General features: G+C 34.0%; 1 protein-coding gene across 2 annotated transcripts in view; it reads right to left on the bottom strand.

Moving 5' to 3' along the window:
* The window catches only part of LOC144443205 (nuclear cap-binding protein subunit 1-like), a 60,651-nt gene that overhangs the window by 35,546 nt on the left and 7,785 nt on the right, over positions 1-17,320 (bottom strand). For both annotated transcript variants that reach the window (XM_078132600.1, XM_078132601.1), the window contains exons 8-14: positions 16,419-16,634; positions 11,170-11,267; positions 9,875-10,049; positions 9,395-9,522; positions 8,535-8,609; positions 4,039-4,142; positions 2,222-2,350 (exon numbers count right to left, since the gene is read on the bottom strand). In XM_078132600.1, the coding sequence (XP_077988726.1) occupies positions 2,222-2,350; positions 4,039-4,142; positions 8,535-8,609; positions 9,395-9,522; positions 9,875-10,049; positions 11,170-11,267; positions 16,419-16,634 (925 nt within the window). The remainder of the gene's footprint in view (positions 1-2,221; positions 2,351-4,038; positions 4,143-8,534; positions 8,610-9,394; positions 9,523-9,874; positions 10,050-11,169; positions 11,268-16,418; positions 16,635-17,320) is intronic.

Raw genomic sequence — 17,320 nt, 5'->3', positions numbered from 1 at the left:
TGCTTCGGGAAGACGCTTTCAGTGCTAAAAGACAATTAGTGAAGACTTCGGTAGTCCAAGAACGGCTCACACTTTACTTTACAATGTCACTATCTTCCACAGATATAATCAAACTGATAAAAGCATCACATCAACCTACATCAACGGCACCTGCTGTTGTATTTGTTGTCTTTACCTAATTTGTCTTTGTGTGAAGTCTTCTCATACATCACTTCATTCAAGCAAATGTATCAGTGTTTTTCATGAGTTCTATAATGTACATGGCATTAAACTGTCATTATGACGTATATCGTGTGGGGAGTTGTAACTATTTTAGTCAAAATTAATTGTAAAGATATCTTTAGTATACATTCTCAAGGGGGGAAAAATCAAGTCACCATACACATTAATGACATAGAGGCCAACATCATATCAAAATCAAGCTATTTCCAAATCCAATATGGCTGCCACCACATATTCTGTAAACTTCATGTGAAAACAGATTGCCAAATTCCTTAAAAAAAAGATGGTGAACCCCAAACTTTCTTTTATTTATTTCACAAGGACCAGGCACAAGCGCTAAGCTTTCATTTCCCAAAATTTTGAAAGATTTAAGAATTTTGGTTGTCAGGAACATTGATCTCTATTAGGCAGAGATTGGAATAATATCTAGCATCCCTTGGATATATAATCAGAAACCGACTTTGGAAGTATCATGTTAAATATATATCAACAAAACATTAAAATTTGACTAGCCAAGACACTGGATTTCTAGCGAACACTGTTAATCCATAATTCATGGATACAAAGAATGTAAAAAAAACAAACCCAAACACATACAAGAATACATAATATGGCACCTATACTTTTGTAATAAATGTTAGATAACATTATTAATTCCATAGATATATATGTTGTATATGTGGTATATACTGTTAATGTATCTATTTTGTCTCTTAAGAGAAGTTTAGCTTAGTTAGCTAAAGCAGTGTTTCAACCAAATTGAATGTAAATCAACTTAAAAACAGAATTCCTTTCACTGGTAAAATAAGTAATAAAGGCAGATTTATTCACAAGGTGATGTAACTATAATTTCACTCTTGTCAAAACGTTTTAGCCGCCAAAATAAAGTGGGGCTAAAATGTGAAAATCTATCTTTATACTAAAATTTGTGAGTGGCAATATGTTCACAGCATATTCACTGAATGTTACATCATGATTTTGAACATTGTAAGAATACAAAACTTTAAGTAGTTTTATCCAGTTTGAACAGGGTTTAAACTAGTTTTATCCAGTTTGAACAGGGTTTAAACTAGTTTTATCCAGTTTGAACAGGGTTTAAACTAGTTTTATCCAGTTTGAACAGGGTTTAAACTAGTTTTATCCAGTTTGAACAGGGTTTAAACTAGTTTTATCCAGTTAACTGGTTTAGAAGTTTTAACTGTTTCTGAACTAGTTTTAGTAGTGTGTGTGTGTGTGTGTGTGTGTGTGTGTGTGTGTGTGTGTGTGTGTGTGTGTGTGTGTGCAACATTGACATTATAGTGACTTATTACTGCTTTTTAGTCCAGGTGATTTAAAAAATGTTCATTCACAAATGTGCCTTGTTTCTTTTGGTGTCCAATAAAATTTCATTGTACTGCAAATGAATTGTCTGTGTACTTTACTTGCTTATAATTAGACTAAAAGATTAGCCATTGTTGGCATTTCTGTTAACCATTCCGTACCTAAGGAATGATAACAAGAGTGTACACACTCGCTGCCTCCCGTGCTTTCAGCAGCATTTTCAAATCATTTTCATTTGACTATTTGTCATCTCTGTGTAGACAGTAGGTGCAAATGCAACAATATCGTTGCATTTTTATTTGAAAACTGCTTGGGTCTTAGTATGCATTGTCTAATACATCAAGCACTAAAAGTTTTAGTTTCTTCAAGTACCGATAGTGAAGGCAAGAGTGACTGTACACCTTGTTAGAATAATTTGGTATAATGACATCATACAATACACATGTATACTTGGTTGATAATCGACATCTGGACTACCAACTTTTCCCTTTATTCTGTACATCAGAAGCCTTTGTTTAATAATACACACATCCAATAAACCCTTCACAACTATCACCTCAGGAAGTAGCTACATCAAGTAGTCAGTCAATCTCTCAGTTTAGCACTGTATTAAGAGAAACCACAATTCTCTACGCATCAACACACATCAACTGACACCATGAATATCCAAGTTACTTACCCTCCATAGAATCAGCATCTTGGTTGGGATTAGGCAAGTCTTTCAAGATGTCTAAGACATCAGTTGGTGTGGCCTTGGCTTTGATGGAAGCAATTAGTTGATGGGCTATCATTGTTCCAGGCAAACTTCCTGAAGGACAAACAAGATATAGTAATAAATACAAGTAAAGTATGAAAATGTCTAAATCTCTTTTCTAAACTGTGTACACTTTATCTGTTCTGTGATATGACTTGTTGTTTAATACCTTACTTACCATTAAAGCATTACCATAGCCCCTATTTCGCATAGGGTCTATGTTGTAAGCTATTACTAACTATGTACAAAGAAAACAGTGTATGTGTCATCACCTAGTGGCCAGGCTCTGTATTCCCGTCATGCTGAAAGCTATGGTAAACCTGATAAATGTAATTAGACTACTATACAGGGTATTGATAGGTTGACATCTAGTATTATTTCTGTATACATATCAGCAATTTTATAATTTGAATTGAGGACCACAGAGCTGATTAAAAACTTGAAATAAACTGTGAATGAAATTTGGATTGGTTTTGCACAAACCTTGCACTACTTTCAGTAAAACAGAAAATGGGACATAAAAATATGCACCCCTATTTACTTCAACAGTATGCCTTAAACTTTTGCTAATAAATCAATATTACATAACAGGTGTGATCTAAATGGATAAGGTATAAAGAGAGACATAGATCAAATTTCCATTAGTCTGAGGGGTGTTTCTAAGATAATGTGTGTTTGTGTGTTTATATTATATATGTGTATGAAATGGCCGAGTAGTGATCAGAACACTTGCAATGAAACTAAATGATTAGTTATATTAGGGATGAAACAGATCCTTATATAAAATGGTGCACATTTTAAAATAAATCTTAACTCATAATTGTTAAAACTCTTTTATCAAAGATATAGTAAGTGGAAACTAACTGATTATTATATTTTATATTAATAACCATGTAATGTATTGTAAGAGAATGAATTCCTCCATTCATTGATGGCATGCAAGCAGTTGAAAGAACCCAATAAGAAATTTTTACAAAATCCAGGGTGTGGTGGGGGTGTCATACAGGGTGGCATCCTAGTACAGCCAAGTTTTATCTTGGTCATTTTATGCAAATTCACAATTTCTCGAATGGTACAGCTTTACATGTAAGTTAAATCATCAAATGCAATAGACGACTTGCAATTTCGGCACCTGAACTCTCATCAAACTTGCTTGAAGCTGACTCAGATCAACAGATCGTTTACATGTAAACACATACTGTTTCGTGTTGTTCACCAACACTAAATAAAATGTCCCTGAAGTGAACAAAATGGTACATTTTAATTTCCAATTATTGAATTCTAATCAAAATGAAAATGAACAAATATTTTTGTACCCATCGAACTTACAGAGATCGGGTGAGAAAGGGTTTCACTAGAAGACAACACATGATGCAATGTAATAACATGTGGTCTCAATGTGGGCGAGTCCACTGATCATGGATGGGTGGGCAGTGACTAAGTCTTGGAACGGTCCATTTGTATGTGTATAATATGTACTCCAAAAGCTATGGTTTTCAAAGCTGCTATGTCCTTGATTTGCTTCTTTTAAGAATATATATGGAAGTCAGATTTTCTGTGGCTACCTCAGTATCAAACGCTAAGTTCCCTGCTATCGTTTCCCTTTAGTTTAAAAGTACAGATGTAACATGTGTTGTCACAGTACAATCTTTGACTTTTCAAAATCTTAGCAATGTTATGTAGCAGAAAGTTCCTTCCAAGTCATGTTGTACGCCTTATTTAATGAATAACTATATACTGACCACTGCCTTCAGCTGTGTATTTATAAACTGGTGATGGTTTCTCTGGAAGTAGGGCGGCAAAGTCTTCGGGAACTGATTCTACGATTCTTTGATGGTATGAAAGCCTGTAATAAAATTGAAGCAACCCAAAACAATTAATATGGAACATGACCAAGGTGTGCTCTGATCGACTAGGTAGTAAGAAAGTAAATTCTACCAAAGTCCCCTATCAAAATTACCTTGTATTAAAGGCTGCAAGCGGTGAAATGCTACAAGTTCATATTTGGCTTCACCAATTCCAAACATAAAATGTCAGTGTGTGTGTGTGTGTGTGTGTGTGTGTGTGTGTGTGTGTGTGTGTGTGTGTGTGTGTGTGTGTGTGTGTGTGTGTGAAATTTAATTGCCTTCCACTGGCCTGAAGGAAAAACAATGATGCAGATATTGTGATAGAGAGAGAGACCAAGTGCAGATAATGTTAGTTCTATTGTTCCAAACTGCATATGTATTACATTACATGTAGAAATATACTATGATCAAAGGTTACATCTGATAAATATAGATTTTGCTCTTTTGGAGCCATGACAGCAAATGTTACATCAAAATTTGCAACTGTCTGTCAACATTTGTTCAATTTGTTCACAATCCTCAGTTGTGGGACGGGGATGTCTTGTTACTGTAATACTCTCTAAACACAGTACTGTCCTCACACTCTCAGTCTCAAACTCAGTCTCACTTAGCATGTTCTTCATTTTGACAGTCTCAGTTCTGATCTCACTTTGCCTGTATTTGGGGTCTTACATACCTCAAGTGAGACCGAGTTTGAGACTGCAATTGAGACTCTTATATATCAGATATTAACATAGTAATTTGCTCAGTTGTTTATGACTTAAGTCATTCACATACACATATACATACATACATTTTATTTATTTATTTTAAATTAACGTATACATACATACATACATACATACATACATACATACACACACACACACACACACACACACACATACATACATACATACATACACACATACATACTGTACATGCATACATACACACATACATACATACACATATACATACACATATATACACACACATACATAAACATACACACATACATACATACACATGCATACATACATACACATACATACATACATACATACATACATACATACATACATACATACATACATACATACATACATACATACATACATACATACATACATACATACATACATACATACATACATACATACATACATACATACATACATACATACATACATACATACATACATACATACATACATACATACATACATACATACATACATACATACATACATACATACATACATACATACATACATACATACATACATACATACATACCCCGGTACATACATACACTCACATACATACATACATACATACATACATACATACATACACATATATACATACATACATACACACACACACACACACACACACACATACATACATACATACATACATACATACATATTGCATACATACATACATACATACATACATACATACATACATACATACATACATACATACATACATACATACATACATACATACATACATACATACATACATACATACATACATACATACATACATACATACATACATACATACATACATACATACATACATACATACATACATACATACATACATACATACATACATACATATACAATCATACATATATACATATTTATACAACACACTAACTATACTAAACCCAAACTTTAAAAGTATGGCCAAAATGAGAAAATTTTCTTTTCTTATGAATAACAGTGATGCTGCACTACAGCTGGCAAAAAAATTACACCCCCTTGACTACATAAAATGTACTGAATATTGACAAATTGAACTTTTTTAATTACTCTTTTTGTATTTAATTTTATTACTTTCAGCTGTAAGTAATGTGACTTTCTGTTGGTTGTTTGTAACATGTAAAGTTTAATCATGTATCTATGTAACTGTACTTATGTTTCCTTGTTTTGGCAATGTTCTTTTTAAAGAAGAATTTTTCAATAAAATGAATATGAATATGAATATATACATACACAAATACATACACACACTTTACCGTGTCTATAGTATTACTGAGCAAAAACATCAAATACTACATTTTCCATGTTTAGTATAGTATAAATAACCTTCAGAAAATCTCAGAAAATCTTGAGAAAATCTCAGGAAAATTTATGAAAATCTAGGAACGTGACTAGACAGATAAATGACATCAACCTTGTGATGGAACATTCAATCTGTATTTTAGTCATTTTCTTTGAGGGCCGCTGTTCCCTTTTTACTAAGAGTCAAACACCCACACACTAGACATTTGTGTATATCTCATTTCCCATGGCATTGTGAGAAATCCAGAGGTGGTAAATACATACATTGTATTAATGTAATGTGTCTAATAAACGGATGTGTTGCCATAGTTACAACCATATAACATGTAATGACTGATATGTATTGACAACCAAAACAGCACTTTTGGAAAAAAGGACATACTGTTCATTAATAGCCTTGCATGAATTTTTCTGTCAAATGAATAATTATTTTCAAACTGCAACAGCTGTGACTTTTAAAACCAGTTTTCTACGTATAAAGTAGACTCAATGTACATTCTGAAGACTATTGATTCTTCTGTAAAAGGTAACCTTGTGTGTGAGAAGTTGTATATGATAAACAAGTCTTCAATACCTAATGCACAACTAAATGATATGTAAATTATCTATGAATTTCAAAGATGAAATTCTGAGCAATATATCAAACGCGGATGATAATGGTAACTATTAATTATGCAAATAATTTATCTCATATATTTACAAGTTATATCCATTAGCAATGTTCAAGAGACACTTCTCTAACACTAGAGTCGTATAATTAGCTGGCAATCTACAGAGCCTCATTTTAGGCTTATTCATGACTATATTTGGATCATTCTGTCAATGGAGTGGGACTTTGACAGAGGACATGGAATTTGGTAGAAATAGGTCTATTTCTGAAATCCCAAGTGGAAGAAGAGAACTTGAGAATTAATGACTGTAGCTAGCCTTTCAAAATCAAGGAACTCAGTGTTATTTGTGCATAACAACCATGCATTGTCTGTTCATTCTCAGTACCTGAATATTACTGTCTAGGTGTGTCATAAAAATAAATTAATGAACATTTGATATCTTGGTTGACACCATAAGTGATAACTTCTGCTACATGCACTTCACATGCATTAATATATGCACATGTGAGAATAAGTCAGCCTTCTTGCTCTATTTTGACCATCCAGCATGAGGTAAATGGTATTGCAGATATATACCGAGAATTCTTTGGTATCGTTATGTAATATGTGTACATACACTTTGATCTCTATTGCATTATCAGAAACAACTACTCTGTGCATACTAGTATAACTACCGGGTAGTGTTTAGCTTGTTGCTTTCCTTATTGTCAACAACTACTCTGTGCATACTAGTGTTTAGCTTGTTGCTTTACTTATTGTCAACAACTACTCTGTGCATACTAGTGTTTAGCTTGTTGCTTTCCTTATTGTCAACAACTACTCTGTGCATACTAGTGTTTAGCTTGTTGCTTTCCTTATTGTCAACAACTACTCTGTGCATACTAGTGTTTAGCTTGTTGCTTTCCTTATTGTCAACAACTACTCTGTGCATACTAGTGTTTAGCTTGTTGCTTTCCTTATTGTCACACAAATTTAGGGAAACCATTTGTATGCAAAAATAAACTGGCATAAATTCCACTTGTAAATGCAGAATAGCTTCATATCATCAAAGAATGACAAAAATATACAAACATCATACAGCCCATAATTAAAGGCTCACAGTCTATAACTTTAAGGTTCAGGTGTGTTTTGTTGTTTCGTACTGAAATGCAATTACTTAATTCTGAGTAATAAAAATGTATTGAATTATGTCTGGCAGAGCTGTACAGCTGGTACAACTCTAACCAGGAATTTGGATAAAATATAAAAACAACAAAATGGCCCAATTTACTGGTTACTAATAAATTCAGAAAATATGAAAGTCTCTCTCTCTCCAAACCTATCTGTGAATATTGAATTTGTGCACCTATCCACAATGTATATTAACGAAATTTAATATACTTGACAGTGCTTTAAGTTTTCATAAACTTGTCTCCCAAGCAGTTTATTGAGTGCTGACCCTCATGGGTTTAGTATTAATGCACATGGAAACTGGAGTGCCTGGGGAAAACCCAAGTTGTTCAGTAGAGTCAAACTGAATGACACATTTCGTTAATAGTGTGGCAAGTTTATTCAAACCCCCCCCCCCCCAAAAAAAAAAAAAAAAAAAAAGTTTTAAAAGGCAAGTGGTCTAACCCCTCAGCCACAAACAACAATACTATAGACTTTGATTTACTTCTATGTAAGTTTTAGTGTGAGCATTTTGCATCCAAAATTTTGTTAAAAAATGGTACCATACCTCATAGCTTTGGTCAGTGTTTCTCTCACAAATTTTGGTTTAGGTGCTTCTGGATTAACACTTACACATTCACCCCTGGAAAAAAAGAAATATAAATTGAGCTTGACTATTAAAATACAAAGACGTTTTTCTCTATTGGTGTAGGTGTAGGTGTTGTTTAACATTTTAATCTTTTACAATGTGATATTTTGAGAGGATCCCTGCTAAATTATTCATTTATACTTGTGTCTTCCATGCCTCATTAAAGTCATTAAGTAAATTTTACAATAAAGCTTGCTGTAAACATATAACAAACATCCAAGGAATAAGGATGATTTAGGAATAAAACCAAGAGACCAGTTTCCAAAGTTAAAATTCTTTATTTTTCCGACGTTTCGGTCTTTCACAGAAGACCTTCCTCAGGGTAAAAGTGGTTCAAACGGCACACAGGTAAACTACGTGTCACTCGAGCGGATCATGGATGTTACATGGATGTAACATCCATGATCCGCTCGAGTGACACGTAGTTTACCTGTGTGCCGTTTGAACCACTTTTACCCTGAGGAAGGTCTTCTGTGAAAGACCGAAACGTCGGAAAAATAAAGAATTTTAACTTTGGAAACTGGTCTCTTGGTTTTATTCCTAAATCATCAAGCATCTTCAAGAACTGTTTCCGAATATAACACCTGGGACCAGCTCAATATTATAGTTGGACTGATACTCTGAAATTTCCAGAATAAGGATGTTATAACAAACATGATGTGAAAAGGTCTAGACAAATTAAAATACTACCAAATTTTTTTTATTAATGTCATTTGTTTGACTTCATTGTTTCAAAATTCAAACTTTTCAGATAAAAAACCACTTTGGGTGTATCTTACCAATCTTCCCAGCTCCACCTAAATTGGAAATTACTCAAATGGTGGGAGAACCAGTTGACAAATCTATCTATGCAGGCCACATTCATGGTATCAAGTCGATCATATATCATTTCTGTGGCTTGTGCAAGCTGTGAAAGGTTGAGTCAAGGATATAAACTTATCAGGTAGTCAACGATCTTTCATGATCTTTCACAGCCTGACAGTCACTTTTAGCATAACTATAAATCTAAGATGAAATAAACTATTTTAAACATTTCTTTATCATCAAACACACACACACACACACACACACACACACACACACACACACACACACACACACATCACATCACATCATACAAAACACACACACACAATGACATCACATCACACACAAAAACACACACACATCACATCACACAAAACACAGACAGACTGGCAGACACTAACATAATGATGAACTTAAATTGCACAAAGTATTTCATTGACATTAGAGGATACAACTTGTGGTAGTGATGATGGCTGGAGTTTACACAACTCAATCAAGAGGGAGGCGTACAGTATCTCTAAGTAGGGTGGCTGAGGTAGGTTAAACATCTGGCCAAATACAACTTCAATGATCAAATAATTCAGAGGAACCTTGTTTTTGCCATGATAACTTACTAACTGTGCAGCGCTACAAGGAAATATGAAAAGCATGTTAAGATTACGAGGAAAAGAAAAATACAAAAAAGAGTAAAAGTAATTAAATTATACTTTGTCTCAAATAGTAAAGTTTTGATTTCTGAAAAATGTATCAGCATGCTCCTAAGATGCTGAATAAAAAGTACAGAAGAAGATAGTTTACCCCTACCCCCTCTACTGTCGGTATTTCAAAATTTTGACGGTCTATCATGAAGGTCAAGGTAGACTTGCAAGAAAGCTTTCAATCAGGGAACAACTCCTGATGGTGGATGTCACTGGATGGTTACAGTGGGAAGATCCATGACTGTAGTCATTATTTTACCCTGCCCAACAATGGCAGGATGGGAATACTAGCAGTCATTTCCATACCTTAGAAGTTAGTTGTTCAGTTTGACCCAACCAAACAACACATGTATTCTCTGGGTACTCTAGAGTGAAATAAGTTGACTACTTTCCTATAAGTATAACATTTGATAGTGGTGACCATAATAACTAATTCAAAAGCTATATGGGCTGTTGTGAAGCTTACTAGTTAACTAAAGTCTATTACACTTTCAAGTGTACTAACAAAGTCAACCTAGGAAGTTGCCAGTAATTACTAACATTTACAGGTGATAAATGATCCAATGCAGGTGATTTTTTCATAAATACCTACATTAACCAAGTAACATTTTAAATTTAATGGCATTTAAAAGGTGAAATTTCAATTTTCTATGCATTTGACGGACAAATTTTGAAGCCCGCTGACATATTGTCTATTTTCATGATACATGTAATGGGGAATCTTTTTATTTGCATTAAATATGAACATTGTCATTGAACACCATTGATGATTATTTTTATTCAACAGATAAACATGGCATTTGTGACAATGAATTTTTATGTTGATAAGAATTAAAGTTCCATATATGTTATTTTACTTCACTCCTAAGTTTTTATATGTTAGGAGCATTTTGCTCCCAAAATTTAAAATTCAAGTGCACATTGATCATAAAAAAATCTCACTCAAAAAGTAAACTTCCTCGACTGAACGTAAGTATACAATTTTAGAACCATTGAAGGCATACATCAACATTCATATCATTTATTATAATTTGAAAGTATGAACTTACCACTCCTTTCTCTCTCTGTGGTGGGAATGTATAATTTGAGACAATGTCTCTTCAATCAGAAACCTATCAATGCTATGAGTTCCTGGCAAAGTTGGGCCCTGTACAGTTAAAAAAAAAGAACCAGTATCAATGATGTTGCAATTCAACTGCACTCATCAAATCTATGTAGTTACAATGACATTTCAGTGTTGCAATGGCCTGTCATGGCAGCTTCGGATCACACTTGTTATTATCTGAGATACACTAGTTGAGCTGTTGCTATACATGTAGTTGTGGTTGCTATGGTTTTTTACTTGCGTTTCTTATTATACATCTGTAGACACCTGTGGGAAAATATAACCTTGCTATGGGTGTGGTTATAGGTGCTATGGTTCTTTGTTCATGACTTGAAATACTTGCACTCATTATTGTACAATAGTAGACAGGTTTGGTAACATATAACCTTGTATGGGTGTGGTTATAAGGTGCAAAAAATAGCAAACATTATTATTTTGATATATGATTTTGTTATAGACACAGTATAAAAACCAAGCTACATTAATACAAGATCAAACACCTGCATTGTCTCAATCAGGACTAGTGGAGAATTTACAGTGAATTTCATTTTCACTTGTCCATGTCTAGTCGATATTGACAAGAATTTTTAACCCTAGTGGTGTATACCATGGCAAGAGTATAGGATAGTGGACAGACTGTACAAGAGACACTTTTACATTTGTATTCAAACTAGGGAGTTACAGTTAGGGTTTGGTTAGGATTAGACTCCCTAGCATAAAGTTGTTGTTTGACTTGAGCCGAAAAGGCCAGCAGCTCAGTATAGTTGAGAAGAACAGTTTGTGGCTAAAAACAAACTCCAGCTGTGTACACTATCTGGTTGATTTTTTTTTGCTTTAAGTTCATCCTCTTGATTTTAAAAACGATGAGATCTTACAAGGTTGCATTTCTTTTTGTGAAATGTCATGTTGTCATTTCAAAGCAAAATGTACAATGTAATATGAAAGGAAATCTTAGCTATGCTGGAACTAATCATTTCAAAGCAGGATATGATCTATGACATGTGAAATGAAAGGAAAACTTAGCTATGCTGAGACTAATCATTTTTTTCTAGGCCAGAAAAAATAAAAAAGCTGTTCAACGGGCAACATAACCCATCACATTGTCATTGGGTAGGTAGGTTGATTTTTTTACAAAAAATGTAAAAACAAACCACATGTACTGATGGCAAAACATTTGAAGTTGAGTTTACATTGTACTTATTCATTCATTTTGATTTTATCTCTTGCAATTTGTCTGGATGGCAATCAATTTCCATCAGCTCTGGTTAGGAAATGTGCACAATTTACGGTTAAACAAATTTTGTAGTTCCTCTAAAAAAATGTTAAGACCTGCTAAATGAAACTCAAGAATTATTTTAGCCACTCCTTCTGTCACCTACACTATAGAGGAGATATAAAATTATATATGGTAGCACTGGTACAATGATGCATTAAAAATAAGTGATAATCAACTCAATAACAGTCCAAATGATATTACCGGTACTTTACAAAGGATGTGGATTTCACATGGATACTTGTAAGGAGATGTCTCATAATTAGCTCTGACCTATACAGGGAGGTAGTTAGTCAGCCATCTTCCATCTTGTTTTGGGAGAAAGACAATTATTACCGTGATTGCTACTGATTGGAAGGATACATCCACAAAAATGCAAACTTTTTTGAAAATAAGACAATATAGGAGGCCATTTAGAGGCATAAAATATCAAACCAAAAACATAATTTAAAGTCTTACAAAGCTTGAATATGGTTTTAAAATACCAGAATTGAGAGACAATTATGACATGCAGTACATTTTATCTGGCTATAAAGTGTATTTTGTTGTGGCAAAGCTGAAACATATTTTGCAGATGTGGTAAATGACTTCTGAACTTTAATTTGGTTCCAAAAAATCATGAATAAAGAAAGAGTAAAACATTTGAAGACTTTCAGACTATCAGACTTTTGATGGCCCAATGACTGCCCTTCCCATGGTCGTAAAGTTTTGCTCATTTCATTTAGTGCACATTGGATATGCAACAGGTTAGTTTAATCTCAATTCATTTTTGTATGCATCATCAGAGCCAAGTAAACCACTGTATAAGATATTATATAATTTGGAATTGACTCAAATGTATATTGTTACATGTATTATGCAGAAAATATAAAGAAATTCCCTTAATTTTGAAACAAAGTGTGCATTTTACTGACATGCAAAGCCCACATGAGGATATATTGCCCATCACCAAAAAAATGAAATGCCAAAAATATGGGTAGGTCGGGCCCGTTGAACAGCTTTTTTATTTTTTCTGGCCCTAGTCATCAATATCAACAATACCTCTACTTCAAAGTGATGTATTGATTGAGTTTTAATATACTTTTGCTCCAAGGTTAACAAAACAATTTGCAATGTAAAAATCATTGAAATATAACTCATCTCTTGTTACTAATGACATTTTATACAGAAAATAATAACTGACATACTGTAGGTGGAAGGACAATGTGTGTATCTTTAGTATTTATGTTTTGTATGTTACCAACACTGTAAAGCTACCTCTTTTAGAAAAAGACTTAACACAGAGGCACGAATGACTGCGTCTTTGTTGTACATTTTCTTCAAGGCAAGTGTAAATTGTTTCTAGGAAAACAGCCATTCAGTTAGTTGAACCACTATCTTCAAATGATCTATATAAACTGTCATACAATAAAGTACTAAAATGTGTCATACAAAAATAATGCCAATAGCATTGTAGCACAACTGTATTTGGCAGTTGGCGTGGTCTTGTTGCTAGGCATATTTGCACACATTTTCAGAATTTTTAGTCACTTGCCTACCCTTCCCAGTTTTCATCTTTGCAATATAAACCATCATTTGGATGTTGCTATGGGCATGGTCTTGTTGCTAGGCATATTAACATACATTTTTTTTATTCTTTATTCACTTACCTACCTGTCTCTGTTTTTATCCTTGTAATATGCATTATCACTTCACTGTTGCTAAGGGCATAGCCATGGTTGCCAGGGCCAGTTGTGCCAAAATGTTTTGAACAAAAACTGTAGATAACACCTCCAGAAACATCCCTACCAAGCTTCAGCCCCATTCACCATGTAGTTTTCAAGATATAAGTTTTTGACCAAGATTGAGATTTTTAGACCTAATTTGCATATTGCTGATGGGATGATCATATTGTGACTACATCTTCATGTACATATCCTCACAGGCATCTCCATTAAATTTCATCCCAATCTGCTGAGTAGTTTTGAATTACAGATTTTTTACCAAAAAGACACATTTTAGCCTAATTTGCACATCACTGATGGGAACATCAGGTTGTGAACATTTCTTAAGCTAAACACCCTTAAGAACGCTCCCACCAAATTTAAGTCAAATCTACTCAGTAGTTTTGGAATTAGATTTTTGACCAAAAAGACACACTTTAAGCTCTAATATGCATCTCACTGATGAGATCATCATATCAAGAATACATCTTAATCTAAACACCCCTTAGAATGTTCCCACCAGATCTCAGCCCCATTTGCTCAGTAATTGTGGAATTATAGACTTTTGACCAAAAAGACACATTTATAACCCTAATTTACACATCACTGATGGGATCATCATGTCATGAACAAATTCTTAATCTAAACACCTCTAAGAACATTCCAAACCAAATTTCAGATCTCTTAACTGTTCCTGCCATTCTACACTACAATCAAGTTATCATAATAATTATGTTCTTTCAAAACTGGTAAATGCACATATTACCGATACTTTACATAAATCCTTGGGTGGCATGAGTCTGATACATAGAGGTATTTTTATTTTTTTATTTTAATAAACCTTATTCTATTTAAAAATCATGTAGATTATCGATGACAATTTGTATGTACATGTATGTAGCAGCCAGTAAGCTTAAAACTGTACTTCCGACTTTCCATAGCGCTCCGAACTTACACAATCCTGAACGAATAAAACGAATATAATCATAATGATGGAACAAACGTCGCATTCAGACAAAGTTTACTTGTGTTTTAAAACTAAATTTGACATTACATGTACATCGCAAGTTTACAACCAATAATTTTGGTTGAGAAACCACAGCACAGTATGACCTGTACATAAGCTTGACCTCGCAATAGGTCATGTGATTACATAATTTGCATAGCCGTCAGATACCATTTTTTGATACGCGATGATGAATAAAGTATGATGAAACAATGCAGTATTCATAAAATTTGATTCAAAATTGCAGAAAAAATATGTGGATTGTCTTAATTTTGTGATAAATATATAATTACTGATTTAAATCTGGAGTTGTCTATGGGCATTTCAATGTTAATTTTATTTAGCACATAACTATGATGAACAGTGAAACTTACAACACTTGTATTGATATACTTGAGTGTATATTTTTGATCACATTTTTCAGTGAACAAAGAAAAGATAATGAAATTAGCATCAATGGTGTTGTAGCACAATTGTATAGTTTTTTTAAAATGTTTAATATCCACATGTTAATCAATGCTAGCTAGATATGTGTTCATTTGCTGAATGTTTATCCAGTTGCCTATTCAGCCCTGTTGATCATGGTGACAGGTCTCATTACAAAGCTCATTATAGATAATATGGGTGGGTGTAGACACTTAAATGAGGTTGCTAGCTATATAAAGCTTTCACAGTTAGTGGGCAAACACATGAATTTTTCAAAAAAACATGACTGCCATTCAACAATTATTGTGAAGGCTGCAAAACGAAGTGACGTGCATATACCGACTATGGCATCTGACATTTGTGCTAGGTTTGCTTGAAATTAGCCCATGCATATCTGAGATACAGGTAATGACGGACAGCGGACAGGACCCAATGTAGTAGTCCCTCCTCTGAGCTTCAGCGGACAGGACCCAATGTAGTAGTCCCTCCTCTGAGCTTCAGTGGACAGGACCCAATGTAGTAGTCCCTCCTCTGAGCTTCACCCATTGGAGACTAAGTATGAAGGTACTGTTGACTCTTGACCAAACGTTTCATAAAATACCTTCATTTTAAAATGTAACATTCATCATCCGCATTTTTTAATCCATACAGTTGACATGATGGTCAGTTCAATTAATTTACTTCATGTCAGTTTTCTTAGAGCCTGACGGTTTCAAAAGATAAAAGATGAAGCATCCCTACAGAGTGTGTGTATGTGTGTGTGTTGGTGCAGCCATGTCTCTTACCTCAGGTACATCACTTTGATCAAATAGCCTGAATGCTACACTTGGTAATGGGTAGTTGGTTTCCTCTGTATGAGCTGGTGGGTTGACAGGAGGCAGTGTGTGCTGCAGGGCTTCACACAGTGTGTTGTCAAATGCCAAATATGGTCGTAAAATTGACCTTTCAACCCACTTATCTTTGTGAAGTTTCTCTACTTGGTGCCATATTGAGTCCAGGTACTACAAAAAAATAAAGAAGTAAACTCTGGTCATCCAAATCTCTGAAAATATGAACAAATTTGTAGAAGTTGAGAATTTCTTTATGTATCACAATGTGATTACACAAGACAGTTTTTCTATCAAAAATCAAGACTGCCCACTTCAGAGTAATTCTAAACATTTCAAATTTTACATTGCCAGGGTTAATATATTCTTGACGATGCTCTGAAGATTTTTAATACTTTGAAGTTTGACAGGTACAGGTGGGAAGAAATACTTTCAAGCTGTGAGGGCGCTGTTCACAATGTGCAAAAGTTACAACTTGATAGAGGTGCTATTCAAGTCCAATAAATATTCAGAGAGTGTTCATATTCTAGAAAGGGTGACTGTCACAAAAGATTTTGTTTATCATATCTAAAATTTAGAATATCTTCCTTTATATTTCATGACAAATGGTCAAATTGTACCCAATACATATGTACACATGCATACAGAATCACACAAACATTCATGCTCACAAAAACAGATCATAGCCTGATATATGTACAAACACAAACACAGACATTCAATCTCATAGCGTATCATAGCCTGATATATGTAAATACAAACATACTCAATCTCACAGTATATCATAACCTGATATATGTACAAACGCAAACACAGACGCTCAATCTCACAGTATATCATAACCTGATATAAGTACAAAT

This window comes from Glandiceps talaboti, chromosome 12 (genome assembly GCF_964340395.1).
Source record: "Glandiceps talaboti chromosome 12, keGlaTala1.1, whole genome shotgun sequence".
NCBI lineage: Eukaryota > Metazoa > Hemichordata > Enteropneusta > Spengelidae > Glandiceps > Glandiceps talaboti.
This window is presented reverse-complemented; position numbering and strand designations above follow the sequence as displayed.